General features: G+C 47.4%; 1 protein-coding gene across 3 annotated transcripts in view; it reads right to left on the bottom strand.

Annotated features, from left to right (window-relative positions):
* Positions 1-2,090: 2,090 nt before the first annotated feature.
* Gne (glucosamine (UDP-N-acetyl)-2-epimerase/N-acetylmannosamine kinase) overlaps positions 2,091-11,882 on the bottom strand; it is a 47,375-nt gene continuing 37,583 nt past the window's right edge. For all 3 annotated transcript variants that reach the window (XM_075967332.1, XM_075967333.1, XM_075967330.1), the window contains exons 8-12: positions 9,554-9,683; positions 9,036-9,257; positions 7,067-7,249; positions 3,694-3,810; positions 2,091-2,632 (exon numbers count right to left, since the gene is read on the bottom strand). In XM_075967332.1, coding sequence (XP_075823447.1) covers positions 2,397-2,632; positions 3,694-3,810; positions 7,067-7,249; positions 9,036-9,257; positions 9,554-9,683 — 888 coding nt within the window. In that variant the 3' untranslated portion in view covers positions 2,091-2,396. The remainder of the gene's footprint in view (positions 2,633-3,693; positions 3,811-7,066; positions 7,250-9,035; positions 9,258-9,553; positions 9,684-11,882) is intronic.

Here is an 11,882-nt window from a genome sequence, read left to right as displayed (position 1 = left end):
GGACAAGAAGCAGGTCTAGGTGAGGCTGTAAGGCAATGGTTCTCAACCTGTGGGTCGTGTGACCCTTTCACAGGGTTCACATAGCAGATGCCCTGCATATCAGATATTTACATTACAATTCATAACAGTGGTAAGATTACAGTTACCAAATAGCAAGGAATTAATCCTGTGGCCCAGGTCACCACAACATGAGGAACTGTTCCGTCTTCTTTATGTCCAGTGTTCTCCTTGCCCCTGGTCCTTGCTGTGACAGCTCACTGTGTCCCTATCCTGATTCCCCTTTGGAAGGGGAATGTGTATTCTGCCACTGTGGGTTGGAAGTGTGTAATTTTCATTTTACAGGGGGATGTAGTTGAGAGATTTTTTTGAATGGTGTTGAGACTGTTAGAGACCACAGGGACTTTACTGGTGGACTAACTTGCGTTTTGATTTGTGATATTTTCATAGGTTCATGGGAATAGTAAAAACCCAGAGACAGAAATTGGGGTTTAGCCTCAAGGTCAGAAAAGCAAGGCAGCCAAACCACTAGAGAAGTCTTACCTCTACCAAGTCTGGACAACTGTAAACTAACCAAACTAAGCCTCTCTCTCCTCACATTTTATATTCCCTCTAGTGCTGGGATTGAAGACGTGACTCCCTAGGAAGGACTGGGATGAAAGGTGTGAGCCACCACCACCTGGATTTGTTTCAGCACTGATCTTGTGTAGCCCAGGGTGGCCATCTGCCTCTGTCTCCCAGATCCTGGGACTAAAGGTGTGTGTCACCATTGCCTGACCTATAGTGGCTTTAGCTTTGCCTCTGGTCTTCAGGCAAGATTTATTTACCAAAAACCAAATGTGCCACTACAGGACTGGGTGTGGAAGCTTGAATGAGGACGTCCTCCATGGGCTCAAGTACGTCACCCATGGTCCCCAGTTGGTGCTGTTTTAGGTGTATTGTGTCATAAATGAAAGAACAGGTCTTAGGTTGGGTATGGTGACTCACTGTGTATAGTTCCAGCACTCTGGAAACTGCATCAGGAGGATTGTTGTGAGTTCAAGATGAACCAAGGTTCAGAGTGAGACAAGTGAGATTCTGTCTCAAAAACAAACATACACAACAAAAAGCACAAATTCTAATTTAGTCAGAATTCAGATTTGTGGCTCTGAGCTTTAGGTCTCTCTCTCTCACACATACACACACACACATGCACACACACTGGCTCCATTAATATTCCAGGTCACAGGGAACAGTGAAAAGCAGATAGAAGCTGCAGACGCTGCTTAGAAGCAAAGACCCAGCCAGGCAGTGGTGGCGCACGTCTGTAATCCGAGCACTTGGGAGGCAGAAGCAGGTGAATCTCTGTGAGTTCGAGGCCAGCCTGGTCTACAAGAGCTAGTTCCAGGACAGGCTCCAAAACCACAGAGAAACCCTGCTCGAAAAAAACAAAACAAAACTTGATGAGCAGCAACCTCTTCCAGCAGACACTGGAGTGTGATATCTGTCCAGGCCCTGATCCTGGTGGCTGTTTTACAGACACATGCCTGTGACAGGCTATGAGATGAATGAAGTTACATTATTAAAAACCAGCAGGCATTTCCTGGTGAGCTTTCCTTCACTGTGTCTGAGGAAGGACTCTTAACCCACATCTTCCCATGAGCTGCACAAGTGTTGCTCCTTTGGTGCAGGAAGTGTCGCTGGAACCCACAGGGTTTGCAGTAAGATGATCCCATCGGCACAACCTCTGCAGAGGCTCACGGGAAAGATGTGATGCTGTTCTTGGTTGTCAGCTTGATTATATCTGAAATTAACTAAAAACCCAAGAGGCTAGGTACACCTGGGAGGGATTTTTAATTAAATCATTTGAAGTAGAAAGAGCCACACTTTCTGGTGGAAGAAGGAAGTGATTGCCTGGCTGCCCCCACTCTCCTGCACTGGATTTCCCTTGGGAGACAACCACTGCTGGACTAGCTGGACCTCAGTCTGTGAGCTATTCTAGTAATTCCCTTTATGTATAGAAAGAATCAGTCTGTCAGTTCTGTTCTAGAGAACCCTGAATACAAGAGTCAAAGCAAAGGTACTTCTGGTGTTGCTGGAGAATAAATACCAAATTTGCCTTTTAAAAAATAAGATTTATTTTTAATTCTGTGTTTTGTGGGGAGGGGTATGTACATTTGGATGCAGATGCCCTAGGCTGCTGAGGCCTTGGATCCCCTGGAGCTTGGCTTTCAGGCAGTTGAGGTGCCCGACTGAGCGCTGGGAACCGAACTGGGGTCTTCTGCAAGCGCAGTACAGGCTCCTAACCACTGAGTCATCTCAGCAGCCTCCACCCCCAAACTTGCCTTTGGAGAAGTACTGATCTAAAAGAACCTCGTTTCACTAAGTAGCTCTTGGGTCCATGTCCACTCCCAGGTGGCCTAGTGGATCCTGCGGGTTGTATAGTCCAGAACCATGCTGGCAGCGCCAAGCAGGGCTGGGTCAACCAAGTCGGAAACCACCACATCCACATCCTGCACGGAGGACAAGGCTTGCTGGCGGATGACGTCCTTGACAATGTGGATATAGTGACTGGCCAGGACTCCAGACAGGATCACTAGGGAAGGATTCATAGTGTGGAGGATGTTCACAACCCCAAGTCCCAAAGCAGTTCCAGCTGTAGGGGAGCAAAAAGCAGAAAAGTTTCCAGGAAAATGCCAAACCAGACACTGGGAAGTGCTGTGTGATAAACTGTCTACGAAGACCATGTAGTCTTTAGTCCTACCCTTCAGGAGACGGAGGCAGGTGGATTGTTGTGAGTAAGCCAGCCTGGACTATACATTGAATTCCAGAACAGCCATAACTACAAAGAGACTCTCTCAAAAAAACAAAATAAACCTGTTCATGGCTTACTCTTTCTTAGATCTTTTGTTTTCTCTCTTTGAAACAGACTCTTACTGTGTAATCCAGGCTGGCCTCCAACTCCCAGCAGCCTTCCTGCCTCAGCTCCCAAGCACTTGAGTCTAAGCTTTGAGCTGGCTTTTGTTTTGTCTTGAGACAAGAGTCTCACTACATGGCTCAGAACTCCTGGGATCAGGCAATTCTCCTGCCTCTGCCTCCGCCTCCTGAGAAGAGGCCTATAAGAGAGTGCCTTGATTCATTCTCCTTTTTGAGACAGGATCTCATTCTGTGGCCTAAGCCTCTCTTGAGCTCACTTAATCATGCAAGCTGCTACCTAGATTCCTAGAGCTGATGATCTCCCGTCTTCCCCAGGCCTCCCAGGTACCATCTTTCTTGTTGTCAGCACAGACAACAAAGTGAGATTGCCATCTGAGAGAAAAAGAGGAATGGGGGTCGAGCTTAGTGGCAGAGTGCTCGCCAGAACATAGAAGGCCCTGTGTTCATTCTAAGCACTGCAAAATAGGTAAAATGTATACTGTAAAATACAATCTTAATTATGTAAGCATTGTAAGAACAGACTGGAAAGACTTTCTAACAGTCGGTGACTCAAGACAGTTTTCCTTACTACTATCCTGTTCTTCTCTAAATACCTATAAAGTGAATAAGCAATATTTTCAGTATAAAATAAGAAGTAAAACACAATTATAGGCAGTGCTTCTAAATATCTTCAACACGTTTCCCTTTTTCAGAAAGTAGGAATCACAATGCAGAGCACTGCACCTGAGGGAAACTGAGGCTCTCTGTGGGAGCCCTGGGTGTCCAGGACCGTAGGCTTACCTGTTCGTAAGATGCTCTGGGCCTTCACGTTGCCGAGCTTGGCAGCTTGGATGAGATGGAGGGCACCCACAGGCTCATCTTTGGGCACTGACATCCCTTCCACCAAGAGCAGATCCTCTGAAGGAACAAGAGGAAGAGGCACTAATGAGCAGTGAGCAGCCTGAGGAGGCCTCCACTGCACCTGTGCCCGCTGGCAGCTCACTCTAAGGAGGTGGTTCTTTCCACCACTCAGAGCTACTTAGCACATGCAAACACCAACACATTGCTGTTGGGGAACATTATTTTAAGGTGTGTTACTTTTGTTTATGCTGTATTTGTCTGACTCTGTGAAGCCTGTGATTCTTTGCCAGTCTAATAAAGAGTTGAACGGCCAGTAGCAAGACAGGAGCAAGGATAAGTGGGGCTGGCAGGCAGAGTATAAATAGAAGGAGAAACAGGAAGAGGATGGTACCAGGGCCAGCCACCCAGCCAGCCACAGAGTCAGAGTGAAAGTAAAAATACACAGAAGAAAAGGAAAAAGCCCAGAGGCAAAAGGTAGTCAAGATAATTTAAGAAAACTAGCAAGAAACAAGCCAAACTAAGGCTGAACATTCATAACTAATAAGCCTCTGTGTATGATTTATTTTGGAGCTAGGTGGTGGGTCCCTCAAAAAGCCAACAGAACAAAGAACAAAAGCTAAGAGTAAAACAACCCCAACATACTGTCCCAAAGTGATGTGGGAGTCTTCTGTTTTGTGTTGATTTCATTGGTTAAATAAAGAAACTGCCTTGGCCCTTTAATAGGACAGAAAATTAGGTAGGCGGAGTAAACAGAACAGAATGCTGGGAAAAAGAAGCAGATTCAGGCAGTCGCCATGATTCTCCCACCCGACACAGACGAAGGTTAAGATCTTCCCTGGTAAGCCACCTCATGGGCTACACAGATTATTAGAAATGGGTTAGATCAATATGTAAGAGCTAGCCAATGAGAGGCTGGAACTAATGGGCCAGGCAGAGTTTAAAAGAATACAGTTTCCATGTAATTATTTCGGGTAAAGCTAGCCAGGTGGCAGGACGCAGCCCGCTGCTCCATATCACAACACCAAAGCCTTTGCTACCTCTTGCTGTCGAGTCTGAACTTGACTCAGATCTGAATACAGCCTCCCTGCCTGCTGTTTCCTTCACTTCTCACTTGTAATATTAAACCCTCGTTATTCTCCCCACCCCACTCTTCCTTCTCCGTCTCTACCCTCATTCATGCACACACAGTGCTGCACCCTTGCCAGAGCCCTGAGGTGGTCTACAAGGCACCAGCAGGGCCTTGAGTGTCAGAGGCCGGAGTGACAGGTCTGGCCAGTACCAGCTCAGATCTGTCCCAGTGGTCACTACTGGCTGCACAGGCCATTTCATTTCCATAGGTTTTTCTAGAAGGTTGGGATAATAATGCCTAGAGTTATTTTAGGAACAAACTATAGATAAGGGACATGGATTATGAACAAAGTTGACTAAGTGCTTAATAAACAGACATTTTCTGTGTGGGTGCTGTGTTTGTGTAGGTATGTACACGTGTGTATGTGCGTGTGTTTAGATTATAAGTGGATTTGGGTGTCTTCCTCAATCCCTATCCAGCTTATATTTTGAGTCAGGATCTCTCATGAACCTGGAATTCACCGTTCTGTCTAGACTGTGGCCTGCAAGCCCCAGAGGCCCTCCTCACTCCAGCTGTTGGGACTGCAGCTGTGCACCACCATGCCTGGTGTGATGTGGGTGCTGAGACCTACTGAGGTCCTCATGCTGTGGGGCAGGCACTCTACGAAGCCATCCTGCTGTTCTCTGTAGCCTTGTCTTTCTGTCAGCCAGGACTGCTGTATTTGGGTGTGCTAGGTCCCCAGCCCTACCTCTGCTCCTGTCCACGAGGTGAACAGGCCTCGGCCACGGCCACGATGCACTGTACTGCAGTGGGCCATACTGGCGGGGGTGACTAGTCGGACTGAAGCCTGAACCTGAGATAAAATAAAGCCTCCCACCTTTCAAATTATTTTTAAAATTATTTTAAAAAATAATTTATTTGATTTTATGTGCACTGGTGTGAGGGTGTCGGGTCCCCTGGAACTGGAGACACGGACAGTTGTAAGCAGCCATGTGAGTGCTGGGAATTGAACCCCGGTCCTCTGGAAGAGCAGCCAGTGCTTTTAACTACTGAGCCATCTCCCCAGCCCTCCCACCCCAAGTTTTTCTGAGACAAGGTCTCACTTCCTACCATTCCTGCTTAGGTGTCACTTCATGCTCTCCTCCCGGGCCTCAGCTACGGCTCCAGCTGTCTCCCTCTTCTCACAAGGCCAACAGACTGACTTTATACTTGTCCTGCCATTACCCTCTCTGAACCGCCCTCCCCTGGGGCCTCTCTCTGCACTCACAGGTTGATCTCTCAGGATTCCACCTTGGACTCTGTCTAGTGCCTCAGTCCCAGCTGTAACAACCACTTCAGTACCTGTGACCTCCCTGAATCCCTGCCTCTTAAGTATTTGTACATGGATAGCTCCCAGCACCCCCTGCCACCTGCCACCTAGACCTGTTTTTCCCAACTCCAAGCGGCCCCATCAGAAAACTAAAGTCCTTCTATAACAGCTCCACTGAAGCAACCCTCTAGTCAACCACCATTTCCCTCTATAAATCAAGAGACTGCCCGGCGGTGGCGGTGCACAGAGGCAGGCGGATCTCTGAGTTTAGGGTCAGCCTGGTCTACAGAATGAGTTTTAGGACAGCCAGGGCTAAACAGAGAAACCGTCTTAAAAACCAACAACAAATCAAAAGGTTATGCTTCATTGAGGACCTGAAATTCAGATCACGCTTCCTGAAGGTTCTCAGTGGTTCCTCTGACCCACTGGTCCTCACACCCTGAACCATTCACATGCCGACCCCACTGTCTCCACCCTGGAAGACTCCTTTTGGCGTCGGACTTGCCTTCCTGATTCACGTGTTCTCTATCTCTCAGCTCCCAGGATGGAAGCCAACACTCCCTCCTTTCCCTGTATGGAGGGCAGGGAAGGAACTCCGGTGCCCTCTGCACAGGCAGCCACCTCCTTGGCCATCGTTCTCCGTGCATTTGGCACACAGAAACTCTAAGATGTTCACTGTTTATTTCATCACTAAAATGTATATATAAAATGCATATGGAGTTTGGGTCCTGTGCCAACCAAAGGCTGAGAAACAACTGAAAGAACTCTTCCCTGCTGTCTTGGAGCTGTAGATGCCCCTGTGTGCTCTGTAAACCTGAGTCAGGACCAAGGATGCCCTGGACGAATCATGGCTTCCATGCTCAGCTCCCTGTAACGTCTACTCCCAGGTACTGTCTGCATTTGGTTAGTCACTTCCGCAGGAGAGGACTACAAACCATCATGGAGCTTCTTTGCTTCCCTCTGCAAGGCCATCCCAGAGGCATATGCTTCAATACAGCCATGGCTTCCACAGGAACAGTCAGGCCCATCCAGAGACACCACGAGGTGGCCGAGCTCCGCCGCACAGAAAGAGCTGCCGTGGATCAGCTCGTGCTGGTGGATGATTCCACCCCCGATCCCTGCAGTGAGAGACAAGTCACCGTGTGGCACTACCTGAAATAGGAAGCTAGGCTGTTTAGCCAAGCTGTTGAGCGTTTATAAAATGCCCACGTCTCACTAGGCGCCGAGACTTTATTTGGTGCCACTGTGGAAGGAAGCAGCTGCTGCAGATCTGGTGTCTATGACCAGACCAGTCGTGGCATCTGGCCCATCTTGTATTGGTCGGTGGTCCCTCCAGCACTCACTGCCTACTCTGTGCACCGATGACTGTGAGGTCATTGGTGAGAGCCTGTTCCCCAGGTGAGATGGGAGCCGCAGGAAGTAGACAACTTCAGACAGAGCTGTGGGAAACTTATTTGGTATCCTGGGAGATCTTGGCCCTTACAGTCCTGATGAGACTTGGGTGGTCCGCCCCTGAGTGGACTTGGGTGGTCCTCCCCTGAGTGGACTTGGGTGGTCCTCCCCTGAGTGGACTTGGGTGGTCCTCCCCTGAGTGGACTTGGGTGGTCCTCTCCTGAGTAGACTTGGGTGGTCCGCTCCTGAGTAGACTTGGGTGGTCCGCTCCTGAGTAGACTTGGGTGGTTCTCCCCTGAGTGGACTTGGGTGGTCCTCCCCTGAGTGGACTTGGGTGGTCCTCCCCTGAGTGGACTTGGGTGGTCCTCCCCTGAGTGGACTTGGGTGGTCCTCCCCTGAGTGGACTTGGGTGGTCCTCCCCTGAGTGGACTTGGGTGGTCCTCCCCTGAGTGGACTTGGATGGTCCGCCCCTGAGTGGTTTCACTCCATTTACCGTTCCCACCACCTCCACAAGAAAAGGGCCATGTCTAAGTCCTTGTGCAAGCTCTGCTTCAAGGGAAGGGAAGGTAAGACAGTCTGTCTAATTGTGTTACAGGGCTTACTTCCAGAAGCATAGAACATGGAATCTGAAATTCTGCCATTCTAAATCACAAAGACCAATGACTTGTTATGGAGCACTAATGCATTAGCTCTCTCTACAGAGGCAAGGTACACTTTACCTTAGAAGCCTCTGTTTGGAAGAGCGTCCTGCCATCTACACCTTTTGAACTCTCAATCTTATGTGTATGGGCATTTTGCTTGCATGTATCTAAGAGCAATACATGTGTGCCTGGTACCTGCAGAGGCCAGAGAGTGGAGTTACAGATGGTCATGAGCCACTGTGTGGTTATGACTCGAGCCTGAGTCTTCTGCAAGAGCAGCTGCTGCTCCTCACTGCTGAGCCAGGCCTTCTGTCTCCATTTCTTACTTATTTTGGCACTTATTCCTCAAATCATTCTTCTCCCTCTCACTGTAGCTGACTGACTGCTCTGAGCTAGAAAATGGTATCCAGACTTGTTAAAACTGTTAACAAAAGAGGACTTGCGTGGAAAACACAAGCTTAGTCAGGAGTGATGGCGCGCCATTTGTAGCCAGGGTCTGGAAGGCTGGAGCAGGAGGCTGGGCTACACAACATCTTTCTCAACCAAAACATCAAACAAACAATAGAAGTCTACAACGAAAGTGAAATCACACAAAATTTAAGAGCTGTGTAGCCCAGGTTAACCTGGAAATTTGCAGCAATTATCCTGCCTCTGCTTCTCAGGAATGTAAGCCACCATGCCTGGCTAAAATTCTTTATTCCTTTTTGTCTTGGTGGTACTGGGGTCAGAACTCAGGGCTTCCCATGTGGTGGACACAGGCTCCTACTACTGAACTACCTGCTCAGGAAAGGGCGTGTATGCATCGTGGCCCACTCCAGCTGCAAGCGAAGGCTAAGACACAGCCCTGCGGGGTGAAGCCCCTCCTCCTCACCTGTCCCTGTGATGAGCGTCACAAAGTTTTCCTGTCCTTTTCCTTGGCCAAACTTCCTTTCCGCCATGGCAGCACAGTTGCCGTCATTGTCCACCCACACAGGGAGGTGCAAGGTGTCCGAGAGGGGTGTTCTGAGGTCCACCGAGTTCCATTCCTGTATCAGTTTGGTTGAATGCAGCACAATTCCTTCCTGGGGATTCACACGGCCACCTGTGGAAATGCCTGAGCTCCACCCCAAACAGAGAGGACAATTTTGGTTACCCATTTTAGGAAAGCCTGCCAACTTTCTTGGCTGCAAACGTAAATCAATTCACCCCACATCTTGCAAATTGCCAAGGACTGCGAGGTATCAGTCCTGAGCTAAGTCTACAGTGCCCGCAGAACAACAGAGCCTCCCATGCGTCTCCCCAGTGCCTGCTGGCATGAGAAGTGGAACTCTGGCCTGAGGTCAAGGGTAAGAACGTGCTGACCATGAACACAGAGAGGCGAATTCTTGGATCTGTAATGTAAAACCTCACCTACTCCTAGAATCCTGCAGTTCAGCTTCACAGCTTCTGCGGCAGCCTCCACACACATCTGCAGGATTAAACTAATCCTTTCTTCATAGGTTTTAGGATTGAAATGAGTGTACTTCTTAACTATTTCACCCTAGAAGGAGAGAGAAACAAAACACAGATCCAGCTCAGTGGCCACAGCTACTACATTCTACATTCTATCCACTACAGTCTGTGAATGCTGTTAGTTGTCCTTCCCGGGACAGTCAGCCCTTGTGGAGCCCGTGCTGGGCACGCAGAGTAACTGTGTGCACGGGGCCTGTCCCTGAGATGAGCCTAAGTAATTCCCGGGAATCCATCCCAAAACAAGGTTGTTGAAACAACAGCAACCCCGTAGCCATCGAGGAAAACTCTCTTAGGTCTGTGGTCAACAGTGGACAGTCTAAATCTAGTTCACTACACGTCCTAATTCCTCTTTCCAGGTTGATACACTGTCTGATTTCAATACTGGGGCAAATAATGGTCACCCTCATGTCTGCACTTAAGCCATTTCTTTATCTGGAGTGGTAATGGCGTGAACACTCAACTCATGGCAAGCTTCTGTGTGGACTGGCAAACACCACATCACACTGTGCTGTGCGCTGTGACTTAATACTGAACAGACAGTCCCTCCTCGTTATTCTTAGTGTCCCAGGGTTTTTTGTTTGGGGTTTTTGTTTTGTTTTTACTCCCCTCAACTGTGTATTATTTTGTTTCAGAATGATGTTATTAAAAAAAAAACTTCCTTTGCCAGGCGGTGGTGGTACAAGCCTTTAATTCCAGCACTCAGGAGGCAGATCTCTGAGTTTGAGGCCAGCCTGGTCTACAGATCGAGTTCCAGGACAGCTAGGGCTACACAGAGAAACCCTGTCTCAAAAAACCAAACACAGAAAGCCAATTCCAATAGCTTAGAATGACTTAAGATCCCATCGAAATGTTGACTATAATTATGCTGAATTTATCATCCAATTTGTGAGGGGCTGACATTTAAAAATACTCAACACTCTCACCAAGGATACTTTTCCAGGCCTTTGTATGGTACTATTTCATAACTTTATTTATGTAAATCACAGTTTTATGGTTTTGATTATTCTTTGGAATCTGTTGTTCTAAATCGGATCTCCTTTTCCCTTCATATTCATTTGTATTAATGGATTTTTACACTTCAAACACAAGGGTTAAAGCTGTTTATCATTACAAATAAGTCTACAGGAGTGGTTCTAATCTTTACTGTGTGACAGAGTCCGCAGAGCACAGCTGAGCTGTCCCCAGAGGTCCAGTTCAATTAGTCTGGGCAGGAGCCAGAAACCTGGAGGATCACAGCGTTTCAGGAACGCTAATGTGCAGGCCTATCTGACACAGTCACACAAACAGATCCAAGATCTTTGCCACAAATTCACATAACCAGAAATTTACTGATACATATTAATCATAACATTCAGCCATTTACTGGATCATCCTAACTCTATAATCCAGTTAATTTATGGTTTATCAATAATATTTTTTGTTATGTATAATCTCCATTTTGCTGTTCCTTGCTTTATTTCTTATAGAACAGAAAACTTTTTTCCTTGATTTCAATAGAAATGTCTATAATTTCACCTCCAAAAAGGTGTTTGGTCACTGATAAAAATCCTGTGTTAAGAGAATAGTCTATTAACTTTTTTAAAGTATAGGGAGGTCTTTTGGCTTCTCTTGAGAAAGCTATGTTTTGTTTTGCTTTTCATTATTTGACCTAATATTAGCAAATTTCTAATGATTTGTGTTTAAAATATTTGCTATTTCTCAAGGACTCTTGAAACTTTACATGTAATCTATGATGCTGCAAGCTGATTTTCCTGGGAGGCCTCTTTCTCATAAGGTCAGTAAGAGATCATTTTAACACAGTTTGCTGTTTGCACGAAGGCTTTCTCACCTGCCGGAGCTCCAGCAGTGTGCTGGTCAGCAGGGTGAAGGGATATATGGTACTCTGGGAAGATCAGCCTTGTGAAAATGCAAACTGGAGAGGCATATGCTGACCATGCTCTACAAGAGCACATTTCTTCACCTGTAGGTGGGGAAGAATCACTGGACTCCATGCTCATGGTGTCTACAACTATAGAATTCCTGTCTTCCTGGGTGGCAAAGCCCTCTCATGTCTACAGGGGTCTCCCCATTGCCAACTCAAGACTTATCATACTGGATTCCTAATGTCTATTTTGTTGTATTTTTGTTTTTTGAGACAAGGTCTCACACTGTGGCCCAGGCTGGCTTCTAACTTGCAGGAATCCTCCTGCCTCAGCCTCCCAAGTATTGGGACTATAAGCATTAGCTA

The sequence above is a fragment of the Microtus pennsylvanicus genome, chromosome 3 (genome assembly GCF_037038515.1).
Source record: "Microtus pennsylvanicus isolate mMicPen1 chromosome 3, mMicPen1.hap1, whole genome shotgun sequence".
NCBI lineage: Eukaryota > Metazoa > Chordata > Mammalia > Rodentia > Cricetidae > Microtus > Microtus pennsylvanicus.
Note: the sequence above shows the minus strand (reverse complement) of the source record. Positions and strands in the feature narration are given on the sequence as shown.